We start from the raw sequence: 14,794 nt of genomic DNA, 5'->3' as shown, positions 1-14,794 counted from the left end.
CGCCATGCAAGTGAAAGACGCTTCGCAACCGAGGCCGTATCAAGCCTTACCTGCTCCACTGAAGTTCCCGTCACGAGGCCCGCAGATCTGCGATCTGATCCCGTTCGCGAACGGGGGACAAGGAAATATGGGCAGATGCGGAATTTTGTTGGACAATTTATTTGTCGGCGGCGATGCGGTGAGGGAAGCCCGCCTGCCCGCCCGCCCGCCCTGCAGTGCAGTCAGTGCCCTGTCAAGGCCGTGCATAAACGCAACGCGCAGCGCAGCGAGGTTCAGTTCAGGCGCGGTTGAGACATGCAGGACTAGTAGGAGCTGGGCTGGGCTGACGGAGAAGAGGCCTTGAGCTGCATGAAAGACCCAGATCGAGAGTGCGAGAGGAGAGGAGAAGAACAGGGGGGAGAGGGCGGGAAGGGGGAACGGGAAGGCTTGCTCAAGGGAATTTGTTCTAGGGATCGTTCTAGGGATTTGTTCTAGATGGATGGACAGTGAGACACGAGATTTGCTCGTTTCGTTCCTCCGGGGTTCTTGCCAGTTCGCACATGGGAATCTCTTGATCGACTCACCGATATGGATCCCAATACGGACATTGCCCTCAATGTGGAACTACAGACATGAAAATCGCGTCACAGGTTCGCGCATCAAGCATAGCACCCAACGACGCTTTTTACTCTGACAATCCTTCCTTCTGATGCACATTCCCCTTCTGTGGAGGTGCAGATGCATTACTTGGCCGTACCCCTGTATGTGCCCCCTCTTCATCCCTCCCCTCCCTCACTCCGTTGCATGGCGGGAGAGGCTGGGACTGGGGCCCTAGTAGATCCGCGTAAGTCTTGTTTTGTTCGATTTGATGAGGGACACCACTTCCCGGCTATATCCACCGATGATATGTGTTGTTGGTTGCTCACAACTGCCAATTGCAAGCAAGCCCATTCCTTTGTTTTTCCCTTTTTCCCTTCCTTCTCCAACACGGGACTTCGGCCATCCGGCCCGCCGATCGGCCCGGAGTCTTTCTACTCTGGTCGGTCCCGCCCCCGTGTCCGCGTCGGCACCGACCACGCACCAACCCTGTGAGGAATTTCTTCACTGCAACCTCGCAGCCGGGCATGGTTTAGCCAGAGGGTTACAACAGCACGCACTCTTTTTTCGCTCCGGAATTATTCCATTTCTTCGCTGCCTGCAAAGGAAGGGGCGTGGCCGCAGGGTACATACATACATATCTACATTTGACCTTGGAATGCTGGCCTGGCGTGTGCCGGACTGGACTGGGGAACTTTGCAGCGACACGTGCGCAACGTCAGCTAACCCAGGATCATGACGGATGTGGGATTTCCTCCTCCTCCTCGGCGGTTCCCGTCAAAGGTCTGGGGTGTCAGAAGGTTAACCTCCACAACTCGTCAGTCTTTTGAGATGACCAGTTTGTGAATTGAGTTGAACCTAAGCTAAGGCCCAAGGGAAGCTCGCTCCCAGGAGAGAAGCAGCAGGTACTTAGCCGAGGGTAATCTCCCGACGAGCCCATCTCCTTACTGACCAGGCCAGGACCGTGTCGGACCGGTGAATCTTTCTTCTCTTTTCCCCCCAAAGGTCCATCCACCACGACTCTGAGGGTTTCACCCCCTTGGAAGACGCAGTCAGTCCGTCAGCTGGGGAGCGCACAAACCACGCCACAGCCCATCGGCGGGTAAGAGACATGCCCGATCCGGAGTGGAGCAGCCCTTCCCCGGAGCGGTCTAGAAGGGCGCGGCATCTCACGCCAGGGCCGCCGCATTCACTGCTAGATCCTTGGCTGACCGAACCTTCCACGAGGCATTCTTGACCAGGGGGAAACGTAGCAAGCAGACGAGGGAAGAAAAAAGACATCTCGTTTATGGTTTGTGGTCCGTCAGGGATAGCATGAGTTGCTCACAACTGGGGTAGGCCAAGAAAAGACTATCGGCTTTCTTCTTTTGCTTTCCTTATCCCCCCTGGTCACCGAGTCTCCTGCGCCTTGACCAGTTCCAAACTCGATCCTGTCGTCATGTTAATCATGGCAAGTTATGGACATGGGTCCGAGTTGTATTCAGTCACCGAGCCTGACTTGAACGTCCGTCCAGTCATCTTGCCTAACCCAAGTACGTGCTGTCCAATTGCCTCACTCACAAGTAAATGACAGGACGAGATCTGCTGTCTTATTCTTTGTGGGGTTATCTATTCCATGCAAAGCCAACCTACAACTGTGTGTGTGCCGATAGGCGCTAGAAGCTCAGTAGCGTCTCTGTTGCTGACCAGCATCAGGGCGATAAGCATTGTTTCTTCGTCTAGTTATTCCTAAAACGTTCAATTTTCGCGAGATATACAGATTCAAGCTGATATGCTACTACCCTAATCAAGTTTGTGCCCCTGACACAAAGCTAATATACACGGCAGTTCGTCCGCCTAGATACTTACATGATACTGTACCTCTGATGATCTTAACGATTCGTATCCGCGTGCACGCTATACTCAAGTCTTGCTCGACACCCAATGCCTCAACCCATGCCTTCAGCCACCGTTGGCCCGTTGATGTACACCAACTGACAGCTGCCGACAAGACCACGCCTGTGCATTACTCGCGCAGATGTCATATCCCTCAACCACCGGAATTCGGGAAAGTGTCATGCCCCGGACTTTTTCAAGACCGCTGATTCAGTCATCCTCGTGTCCCGCTCACCGTATTCGAGTCTGCAAGTGTCAGTTGAAACGGGCCCCGGTTCGCAGATGAAGACTGGCAGCATCCTCTTTGGACAAGGACCCCGTCGGAACAAAAAGAAGGTCAAGGCGTGAATATGGTGGGCCGCTTATGTTCAACTGCCAATGCCATGTGTCGTAGATGATGACGTTGATGAATAACCGCCAGAGTATCAGCCATACTGGATATTGTCGGTCTTTTCTCCACCCGTCAAGATCAAATTGTTCGAGTCAATTGATGGAACACTGCATTTCTTGCCAATCCCTGGTCAAGAGTGGGTGACAGGGCTGAGTATCGGTCCAGGTAGCTCTTGTTTCAACCATTCCATTGACCTTGTCAACCTCGAAACTCGTATGACACGTAGAAAAGAACAGATCAAACAACTTGGAAGTTTCTCAAGCAAGCCGAGTCTGCCCAGAAGAAAGGTATGCCCAATACGTGTTGGTTCTTGATCCTCCGCCAAGGCCCTCTCAACCAACGTCAACCTGCCACAGAGCAAACAGGTGAAATCATCAACATCCAGAACCCGCTCCGGCCCAACAGAGTTCTGAAAGGATTGTGACAATCGAGACGCGGCTGGACACACGATAGGTCAAGAGCGCCATAGCCGTGTGCACCTCGGCGAGACACCAGCCAATTCCGCACGCTGGAGAGCAATCCGAGGATCCTGTGGAGTAGAACCTGGCCTGTCAAGCCACCTCGGTAGCCGCCGAGACTAGCAGAGAAGTAAGAGGGCGTTTAAAGTCACAATGCAGGTCGTGTCACGGGCAGATGGCCTCAAACGCTGGTTTAATTAGGTCGGCGAGGGAAGCGGCAGATGCCCCGGCTGCTGGTAACTCTTTTTGTAAACGTGCCTACAACTCGAAACAAGTCAGCAACATGACAACCCGCTGCGCCTCAAGAGACGTGATTCGAAATGTTGGGGTTGCCAGAGTCAGAAAGAGCGTAGCATCAAGAGTGACGAGACATGGCTAAGCGCCGTGAAGGAGCCGTAACCCTGTCCAGACGCGTCGAGTCGCGGCTCAGGCCTCATCACGTCGAGAGAAAAAGCCTCCAAAGTTGTAATCATGCTTAACCAAGTCGAGGAGAGAATCTGAGGGGTTAATGAGAGCTGTCGACAACTTAATCAAGCACTCCACCGGGGGTGTGGTGGATCTCTGCATGTATGTTGGGCTGTTTATCTGTGATTTCGATTTTCCTTTTTTCTCCCCCGCAGCTCGCTCTTCTGTACTTGAAATAGTTAAACAGCCGAGGCAATCGTTGGTAAATTGCGACAATATTGGTTGTTGGTGCTGGAGAATAACCCCCGAGATGCGATGCAAGGGACTCGCAGCCAACCTCGTCTTCAAGACTCGGCGGTTATAGGAGAATTCCCCACCATAAACAGCAAATAATAGGTTGACGTCTCCGGCAGTTGGCGGTAGGTACAGCACCAGACGAGCCAAGAGTCGAGATGGCTAGGTAGTTGACTCACATGAACCCACGGTCATAATGAACTAAGCAGATGATGTCGTGATGGATGCCCAACAAAGGGAGCTTGGCCATTCTTTCCCTTGGCAGCCACCGTCACCGGTTTAGATTGCGAAAGCAGTGGCCCAACCTTGGGAACCGACCAACATTAAACAGAACAACCAACAGTTTCGACAGCGGCGGTCCGGGACCACTCGGACCGGGGTTCGGGACGTGACATGCTCGAGCGTCCAGTCGGAATACAGGGTAGAGAAAGAGGGCATTCTTGTCACCGGTCAGCAAGGATTCTCTATTTCTTGACCTCGTCTGCCGGGTTACGATCAGGTGTTGCTGACATTTGTCGACAATCTCCGGGCTGCTGCCGCGGCTACCCAGGCATGGTTATTAGAAGCAGGTGCAATCAGTCGACGGCGGTGCCTGTAAGCCACATTCGCATTGTGAAGACGGAAATAGCGTGGCCCTGGCTGGGCTGGATCTCGGCGTCCAAGATGAGATGAGACGCATGTTTCTGGTGGCCCGTCTGCAAGCCTCAGGCTTACACGCGTTCAGCATTATTTGTGTGTCTCAGTAGGCAGACCAGCCTCAATGGCAAGCAAATTTCGAGGCTGTCGTGTGTGTCTACTCGTCATGGATCACCGTACAGAAGTCTCAGGTTGAAATGACTGCGTCGTCTATCATCCACACAAACAATCAAACAACAACAACATCGGCGGAGCGAGCCGAGGATCGACATAGACAACGCCGGGCGGACGCTAGGTATGTCTTCCTGCTTGGATCCACACGGTCGACTAAACCCTCTTGTCGCTAGAGGGATGCTTGTCCGTTTCAAAGGACAACTGGAATGGCCTTCTGCGTTCTGTGTCTGCGGGTTGACGGATTCGGGAGTTGTGACCTCGTCTCGAACCGGATGCTGCATTGTCGATGAGAGAGAAGTAATGGGATGGACACCAATTGCCTTTTGTCTCGTGGGCTTTTCTTTGCTACTACGTAGAGGTCCAGACCCGACATGTCAGGTATCCTTGCAGAGTGAAGCCACCAACCAACAAGGCCGAGATGTCCCCAGGACCAGCAGTAGAGAGCCTCACCTGAGAAACTGGGGTGTCCCTCTGGGTGGCGGGAGTCGAGCAAAGCACCACTGATCCATGCATCCACGCACGGCACTTTGAAGCGGAGCAGACCATGGCATGGCATGGCATGGCAGAAGCATCGCATCGTCGACGCCGCCAAGTGGATGCCCTTGGTACCGCAGGCAGGTCAGGTGATGCTTCGTCGACGCCTGCAATCCGCAGAAAGCGACAAGGGAATGCAACGCTGAGGCGACAGCTCACGTCGCCTGTTGGGCGGAAAGCAAAGGGGGACGAGTCGTGAAGCGAAGAGACGGGGGCTAGGGGATGCACCATGCGCGTCTTTGCCTCTTCAAGTGCCGAACAATGACACACCGTCTCGATGTATGGAGACGGGAGGCGTATGCGGGATGGAGAGTAGACGAGAAAAACGTTTTTTTCTTCGCGATTCCTTAGCTCCCGGCGCAGAAGTGAGTTGTCGGCCGTATGTGGGAGTACCCCCGGAGGACAACGGCGCGCTTACAAGCAAGCGATCAACCGGCCGATTCGGAGACACGGGGACCGAGCAGCCAGCAGAGACGAGACGGTGAAGAAGAGAGAGATGGCGTCTTGGTTCATGAATTGAAAAATGGATGGTCGAGGTTATCATGAAGGATGCAACAGTGACAGGCCTGCAATGGCCATGTCTCACTCCCCTTTCCCCTCTCTTCTTCAGGCCGTTGGACACGAGGGTAGACAAACGCCCAGCCTCTTCCTTTACGCCTCCCGCAACTTGACGTCTCTCACCTGCAGAGATGCTCTTCAAAGCATGTTGGCTGCATACGCACACACAAGCCTACCCTCCAAGAAAGTGACCGGGGGTTCGGAGGTCAGCATTTCCCAATTTGGGACACACTGGGTATGCTTTGTCTACGTTAAACTCGCAAGCCTGCTCTGCTTTTGGACTTTTGGGTTTAGAGCCAATATGAACTCTTCCATCTAGACGAGAGAGCGGAATTGACCAAGATGCGCTTGGACAGACCTCCTGTGATGAAAAAAACAACAACGCTGGAGCATTGAGGCAATTCAACTCGAGAGAGTGGGCCATCAAAGGGCGTCAACGCATGAAACAAACCCAAGACGCACGCATACCGTGTTTGCCATTCACCAGATACAGTGTCGTTTAACGGACGGGGCAATGGATGTCTTCTTTTCTGATGACATTTGCATGCAGATGCCATGCCACAGAGACCAAAGATCCAAGGCTAAAATAGGCGAAGGAAGCGGTCTCTCACGCTCATTGTTGACCAGTTCTCAAGGTACAATAAAAAACAAGGCTGAGTTCTTCCCGAAGACAACATGTTGCACAGCGTCGCATGCTGTGAGACTGCCATATGTGGGAATTGCAGCGAATTGGTAGCTCACGAGCTTTCCGTGATGGTACAGATGACGAGCCTGCTGTGGGAGGTTGCAGAGGATAAACTCTTGCCGTCCGTCCCTCTGTACCTTCCTACCTAGGTAGGTAGTTTCAGCGGAGAGATAAAAGAGATTGTGGCAGGGTGCGGCAGGGCGAGAGATGAGCGCTGGCTGTGTGTACATCCGCATGCAGTTGGGCACAGCGGTCAACCCAATAGCCAAGCTATTCTATTCCAGGCTGGATACGGAGAAAAGGACCTGGCAATATCGCATCCGCCATCATCGCATTGCATTGTTGGAGAGTGTGGAATGGATAATGAATGGTCAATAGCTGCCCCTGCATCAAACCGTCGGCTCCTCCGTCTCGCATCGGCCACTACAGTGCCAACGCCAATGGGACGTGGGGCCAGGGATGGGATGGATGATTACACAAGAGAGAGAAAAAAAGATCATCAGCAAGGGCTGTTCATTGTCGAGGCATCACAACACGTCAAAGCCAAGAAGTGCCTGGGGAACCTCGTCGCAGGGAGTCAGGTCAGGTGGTCCTTGTGCGAACCCAACCCAACTCAACTCATCTTACGCCATCTGGAGACCAAGGTGAGGGCATGGTCAGGCCAGGTTCAGGTCAGGTCAGTCCGGTGAACGAGTTCCAACAAGTGTGATCCTCAGAAGAGAGTTTGGGCAATGGCACGCTGCATTCTTTCTGGCCACCCTGGGGCTTTTTTCGCTGTGATGAGTTGGCAGACACAGACAGACATGATCGTTACAGTAGCCAGCTAAGGAAAAAAAAGTGACACATCCGACACGGCAAAAGATCTGGAATCTTGTGTCTCACTCAAATCATAAACAGCAGAAAACTCTGTTCAGGCGGGAAACTTTTTTTTTTTTTCAGCCGGTATGCAAACAACAAAGGGCATCAAAGTTTCAGCTCCTTTTGTTTTTGTAATGAGTCTCGCGTTTGACGAGCGCAAGAATCTCCTCATCTGGGGTTTGATGAGAAAAGAGGTCCCAGCGGTTCGGCACGAGGGAATGCCTTGCGGATATCGTGACAGGTGAGGGAGCATGAGGATGGGCAAAAGCCATGAGCAGCGGCGGCAGCGGCCCGATGTTGGACGAGGGAGATATGGCCCTTTGTGGTGCCCTATTCCTGTGTTGCGCGACGAGAGCGAGAGGATGATCGTCAAAGACTACGGCGGATGGATGTTGATGTCCGATGATGGGATGGGCAAAGGGACCCTGCCTTGTCCTGCCGCGAGAGCCCATCATCCATGTCACCCTGCCTGCCATGGCTCATGGATGACCTCTTGTTGGTTTGTGCACGCTCAGTCCCTCCCCCAGCAGCAGCAGACGGCCACAGCAAGCAGCGAATCCTTGCTTGACATGACCAGAGAGGGCATCATGGGCCGTCCGCCACCCCTTTCTCCCGTGCGGTGCAGTGCAGCAGCGTGCTCCACCATCCATCCTCCCCCGCTGGATGGATTGCTGTGCTGCTGCTCCTGCTGCGTTCTCTCTTTTTCCGAGTACGCTGGCGGTGGTTACGCACGCCCTGGGATGGGGGAACCCAAAATATACAGCACAGTACTAACAGCAGATGTTGAGGAGGGGCGGATGTCAATCCATCCATCCATCGATATCAACCCAAGACGCCCTGTTTCCACTCGGCGACTGCCCTGTTGGGGGGTTTCTACTCCCAGGGCTTCATGACCTGCGGCGTGCGTGTTTCGTGGGCGTTTCCTCTGAATGGGGAATGAGTTGGGTATTGTCTCATGGCAATCCGTGGATGGAAGGTGACTGGAAGGTGACCAACATGAATCAATAATGAGGTTTCCTCGGGCTGGTGGCCTCCATCACATCGACAAGTTGGATTGCCGTTATCTCGAAAGGCCTCGCCCGGCGGGCTTCCTTTTTATCTCGTTCTACAATGGATGTACTCCGTACACATTTGACAGGACGGAGAAAGCCCATTGTGCGTGCGCCATCCACGCGCCGTCCATCCCACACATCCCGCACACATCCCACATCGTGACCCCCCCGTGGCATATCTCATCGCATCGTCGTGCATCCGCATCACATCGCATGGGCCCTTGCTGTCGCCTTCTTTACGGAGTAGACTGGAGTTTCTGTTTGGTGATGGCATGGCATCTTCCGTGGTGTCTGTGTCTGTGTGTTGCTCGGCCGCTTGCCGAGGATGGATGAAGCCATCTTCAACAAAGTAGCACTCTCTCCGCCATGGGAATGTGTCTTTTTTTGGTGCTGTGCTCATCAACTGTGCCCTGCCCTGCCCTTTCATCCAGATGCCATGTCCATGCCGCCGCGGCCGCATTTCCTGCCGCCCTGCCGCCGTCCATCCATGCCTCTCTCTGCCTGTCTGCCCATGCCATGCCATGCAGTAGCAACCTAACCTTTCCCCCGCCGTCAAGTACCTATGGACGGGACTTGTTCCAAGGCGGCTGTTACTGTTACTGCTGCTGTTACTGTCGAGGGTACCCTCTCATCGTTTACTGTAGGTACTCTGAGCGAGAGCGAGCGATCCATTCCCTTGTGTTCTCCTCTGCTCACGCCCCCCCTTACCCCGGCCTGAGAAAGGTCCCCTTCCATCTCGCCGCACCCCCCAAGGATTCTGGATGGAGAACAGCACCCCTGGTTGTCTTCGACTCTGTTTTCCCCTTTGACCTGGTGTGCAGCAGTGAGTGCAGCGAGTGCAGTGTGCATTTAATAAAATCTCTCGCCATCCCGCCATCGCCCGCATGCTGCTGCTGTTGCTGCGCTTCTGCTGCTGCTTTGCTGATCCCATCTTCGTCTTTGGGTTAATACCACTTTCTCCTCTTTCCCTTTTCTTTTCTCTCTTCTCTTTTTTCCTTCCTCCCCCTCACTCTCAAGACCTCCATCTCCTCTCCCGCCCATCAGCAATTGCTAATAGCCACCAGCAGCCGATCTCTTGTTGGATCTCGGCTTCTTGGCTTTTTGGCTTGCATCTTTCTGGGGGTCAACTGACTTGACTGGACCGACTCTGGCTCATACTTTTCCTCCTCTCTGCCGCTTCGGGCCCAGTTCCAGCTCGCTCTCGCAAGGCAAGCAAAGCAAACTCTCAGCCCAGCCCGTCAACCTAGTCCAAAGCCCGCCATCCATCAGGCCCACCACTCGGTCGCTAGTGGACTGTGGCTTTTCCCTTCTCCCCTCCTTGGACCGAGATCCCCCCCTGGAGTAAGGGCCCTGGAGCATCGGACAATAGCTGCCAGCCGCGCCCTAGCCTGCCTGGGTCATCGTTAGCTGCCTCGTAAATAGCGAGTTCCAGCACAAATCCGCCTTCCGCGCCCTCTAGCTCCTCCCCGCCGCACCACCCCGGAGTACTCGCCTCGCCTCAACCTGACCTTCAAGAGTCTAGTAGTCTTTCGAGGTCAAGAAGATTCTTGGTTGCAGTGGAATTGGGTCGAATACACGACGACGACGAATACGAATAGAACGACTTGGGAGCCGCTGGATCGTGCTTTTACCGTTTGGCTGTTGGCTCATCTTACGTCCATCCATTCTTAGTGGACCCATCGACCTTCCATCGGCCAACCCAACCCAACTCGATCCTCGCCGAAAAAGGTCATCATTACCATTACCTTCAACCAACAACAACAACACCAGCCTCACGAGTCTTTCTCCTTCCCTGACCCGCGATCCTCGGCCTTTTTCGCTAGGTCCTCGTCAAACTCTGTCTCGTGCCGTGTTGCCCAACACAACGACATCCGCATCTTCCGCCCTACTCACCTATTTCATCCCTGAGCACCGCAAACCTGTACATCTAACGAAGACCACGACCGTTAACGACCATCACGAGACAAAGACCGTACGAGTCTCCGTCATAACCTGATTCATTCCTTCTTGGATGATTATGTTTATTGCTTCAACACATCTGCTCCATTGATACCTGCCGCTGTCATACACCGCACCACGCGATACGACGCCATCTCCAGACAAGTATTCGCCACTCACCACGCCAATTCCTCATCGCTCGTCCGACTGCTTCCGACGCGATACTGCATCAACGCAGTTTCTCCTATCAACTCTATCCGTCCCGTCGGTCCTTGCGCGACATTTGGGGCGTTGGGTGATAACCACCTAGCCCCCTTTCACTTAGCCAACACGGCTCCTCCGCGAGAATCAGACTTCCGCGACATGGCCATGGATGCGCTGAAAAATCTCTCGACAAACGTGCCCGACTGGCTCAAGCGCCTCGACAACCTCAGCGGCCAGATCGACCGTCGTCAGGCCGAGCTGGCCGCTGTCGCCGCTGCCGAGGGCAAGAATGCAGAGACCAAATCCCTTCGGAACAAGGGATCGACTGAGTCCCTAAAGCCCAAGGATGACCCTCTTGTAGTTCACGCCGAACCCCCCGCTGGGGATGCCATTCTCGAAGACCCTACCAACACGGAGCAGCCCTCAGAAACTCACGCAGAGCCTCCGAAGCACACACCGAGCCCCGAATCCATCCAACAGCAGCAAGAAGTTATCAAGGCAGCGCGTGCCCGAGCACGAGCCCAGGTCAAGAAGAAGCCCAAGTCACCATCCATGATGTCGAACGAGGATGCCCCCCAAGCATATAGAACACGCAGCTTGATCATTGTCTTTTATGACAGCTATGTACAAGGATTCTTTGACGAGCTTGTGAGGTTTGTCTCGTCAAGCCGCAACCTGATGCGCAAGGCCAAAATGGCCGCCCGAGTTGCCCAGATCAAGAAGCTCGCCGAGCAGGATGTGTCAGAGGATGGAAGCAATGGCGAGGACGAGCTCCCCTCATTGCGATATATGAGCAGCAGACGATTCGGTCCCATGTCAATATCCCGAAACGGTCCCAACAATGGACCACCCGATGTATACGACAACCTGGACAAGGGCCTCGAATTTGTGCAAAGCATGTGCGAGCATGGTGCCCACCAATTCCTCCGCGACGGAGATTGCAACGACGAGATCTCCAAGGTTCAGAAGCGACTCACCGAGGTCCTAGAGATGGCCAATAAGGAGATGGAGCGTGTGCAACGTGAGGAGCCTGAGCTAGCAAAGGAGACGGGTGAGATGGGCAAGGTTCGCACGAGAAGGCCTATCAGCATGCGCCGGGATATGAGCGTTGGCCTCAAGGAAGGCAGCCCGACACCTACCAAGGAGGAGAACAAGCTGGAGCCCGCCAAGGAGGAGCCAGGCAAGATAGAAGCTGCCGAGCCAGCCCAAATGGATCTTTCAGCGCCGCTAGCAGTGGATCCAGATATCATGGAGGCCGACGAGGGTATCGACATGGAGATCCCCAAGCTACAATATCGATCAACCCGGGCGATGCGGAACCGTGGACCATAGAATGGGCACGAACCGCGTGTCTGGGCGATAGCCATCGCAACGCCGTGACGGATATTCCTTGATACCTACCGCAACATCCATCACACATCCATCATATTGTTTGTTAGCCTCTGCTCTGCTCTGCTATTCATTCATCAATCACTGGCGGCGTCACGGACTGGGAGAAGAAGAAACTCGAGGGAAATGATTGGATATTATTTTGTCACCAAAACCAAACCCCCTTCTTTCACATCTCTTGTCTATCTACTATTTACGAAGCGCGAGCATTGCATCCACGCGGGATGTCCTTGTCTCATTGTCAACTTTTGTTTTTTGTCCCTTTCTCTCTCTTTTTGAACATCTGGAGCCTTAAAAAAGAAAGACCATTCATAGCGTGGGGTCGTTGCATGCTGCTCTCGGGGTCGGGGTCTTGTTGTTGATCTTTGGACATTATGTTCTATTTTTCCATATATCTTATCTTAGGTTCACGGTTACGAACAAATGGGAATACCTGAAAAAGAGGTTGCACGAGTTGCCATCTTGTGCCTCGACTGTCATCACTCTTGTCCCTGTGTCCCGTCTGTATATCTTGTGCTCTCATACGTGTGAATGCTACTAATATTATGATACAGGCCTGTTCTTTGGCAAAACCTTGGCGCAACTCGAGGGTCCCTGAACACCCCTTCATATCTCTCGGCGCCTCAATGCCTCCGTACAACAATGTCATAAGCTTTCATGACGCCTCGGCCTTTCCTCCGATGAAAGCTTGGTATAACTCGAGTCTATCCTAGAACAACCCTTCCTGTCCCTCAACGCCGTCACGACCGTGGAGAAAAATTGCGGCGGGCCCCGCCTCTTAGGATATCTGATTTGTTCGAGTTGTCGCATAGTCCCAGCGATCTCGAGGGTCCTGAAAAGCGGCTGGAATCCCGCTGTAGATGGGGTCCCGCATCGCATCCAAAGCAGCCCAATAAGTTGTGTCCGCCAGGGCATCACGACGCACTTCTGGCCACTGTGCCTTGAGCTCATCGGGCCCGAAGATCATGGGGTCGTCACCGTCCTCTGGCTCCAGCTTCCTCGCCGTCCACGTCACGGTGAAGGTGTACATCCTCGGCCCAAAGCCGTATTCCATGCGCTCGTAGGTTTCAGCACAGCACTCCGGCCTCTCGTCATCGTACCAGCCGTCTTCGTCAGAGTTATCTTCATCAAAGCTGTAGTCGTCGGAACCACGGAATTCCTTGGGGCAATCTTCATTGGGGCAGATGATCTTCCCTCCCATGTGTGGTGTTAACCCACGCCAGCTGATTCTCTTGATAGGGGTTCCCTCGGCGCTGAGGTAGTAGCCCTTCATCTTGCCGCCCAGTCGAAACGTCCAGACACGCTGCGCCCACTCGGCTAGCTCTTTGAGTGCTTCAAACTGATCCTCACTGTACTCAAAGTCCATGGTAAGCCGCTTCAGGTTCGGCATCATGCTGAGCGACTCGCCCCAGGTTAGCTCTCCGTACTCGCTTTCCCGTCTTGTGTATGGGATAGGTGGGATAGGAGCTCGGCCCTGACCATGCTCTTCTTCGAGCTGCATGTGCTCTTCCATCAATTGCCAGTCATCATCATCTCCCAAGTCGCGACCGTCGCCATAGGGGGTGAGCTGAGGTCCAAATATTTCTGACCCCTCACGCCAGTCCTCCTTGCGGAGGGTAATGCGAAGGTCTTCTACGCAGCGTAGGTTTTCGTATCGGTCGAAGCTGTCGAAGAAGTTGTCTTCTAGTTGCACTTGGGTGATATAGATCTCCAGCGATGTCAACCGGTTGGCGACATATCGTGTCATGCGCCCCATGCTGTGCACGGTCACTCTCGCATTTTTCATCTCGTGGGGAATGTCGGTGTCAATGAAGATGCGAAGCGTAGCGTTCTTCATCAGGAGATCTCGTGCTTCCAGAAAGATGCGTCGGCAGGTGCGCAAAATCGAGGTATGCTGAAACCTTACGGCCGATGTGCCGGGGCGGAGCCATACGGGGCACTTGCGATAGAACTCCTCAACGCGCTTCCTCTGCGGCGAATAATAGGAAATATCAACGTTTTCTAGGCTGCTATGTTCGAGCATGGGCTTGGAGGCGTTCTCGGGCAAGTCGCACACCAGCCAGTTTGGCTCAGGAATCGGGGACTGCATTCGGGGTCGGCCCTGGATGTCAAAGTGGCTATTATGCTCTGACAGAGCATGCGAGAAGATCTCCTGCCGAATCTCGAGGGGAAAGCGTGAGAAGAGAGGGCATGAAGCTTGGGGATTGATGATCCATCGAGCGGCTTGGGTGCTCATCGACTCGGTCGTCGGCAACATCTCTTGTAGTTGTTGGAGTACCACATTATAGCCCCCGGCCAGGTCGACGAGCTCTTGGTCGAGATCCATGGTTGCGGGTGTGCAGAAGGCAATGGCGCCAGGTGGTGATGAAGTTTAGATTTTTGAAAAGGCAAATGTGAATTTAAATGAGGATTTTGTTGACCTGCTCAGATATATGTTTGCCGCATCACAAACGCAGGCCGGTGGTGCGCAGCTGTCGGGCACTGCCGCTCCTCCACCTTTTCAGCGGCCTGCAGCAGCACCAGCTCCCGTTTTTACTGCATGAAATAGTTGTAAACAAATGCTTTGAACTCGAAATCGGCTGAGGTCGTGGCATATACAAGTGAGGCTCAAAAATATCTAGATTTAACTTACACACGAAGTCCTCGGGGTGGCACCGATTCACGAGCTAAAGCTTAGGCGGGTGTTGCACCAATAAAAGGTTGTTGCTTGCATGTGCCCCACAACTTGACCGCGTGAATGCAATCACTGGCCGCGATTCACAGGCAC

The 14,794-nt window shown here is 53.8% G+C and overlaps 2 protein-coding genes across 2 annotated transcripts; one reads left to right on the top strand and one right to left on the bottom strand.

Moving 5' to 3' along the window:
* Positions 1 to 10,803: 10,803 nt before the first annotated feature.
* On the top strand, positions 10,804 to 11,970 carry MRS44_014495 (uncharacterized protein; the record flags this gene model as incomplete). Its single annotated transcript, XM_046277304.2, has 1 exon — positions 10,804 to 11,970. The coding sequence occupies one exon, from the start codon at positions 10,804 to 10,806 to the stop codon at positions 11,968 to 11,970; it is 1,167 nt and encodes a 388-aa protein (XP_046127374.1).
* An 835-nt stretch (positions 11,971 to 12,805) lies between these two features.
* Positions 12,806 to 14,353, bottom strand: MRS44_014494 (uncharacterized protein; the record flags this gene model as incomplete). The annotated part of the gene is made up of 1 exon (XM_046277305.2): positions 12,806 to 14,353. The coding sequence occupies one exon, from the start codon at positions 14,351 to 14,353 to the stop codon at positions 12,806 to 12,808; it is 1,548 nt and encodes a 515-aa protein (XP_046127375.2).
* Between the last annotated feature and the right edge of the window lie 441 nt (positions 14,354 to 14,794).

Source organism: Fusarium solani (genome assembly GCF_023522795.1).
Source record: "Fusarium solani strain SB1 chromosome Unknown bctg00000010, whole genome shotgun sequence".
Taxonomy (NCBI): Eukaryota; Fungi; Ascomycota; class Sordariomycetes; order Hypocreales; family Nectriaceae; genus Fusarium; species Fusarium solani.
This window is presented reverse-complemented; position numbering and strand designations above follow the sequence as displayed.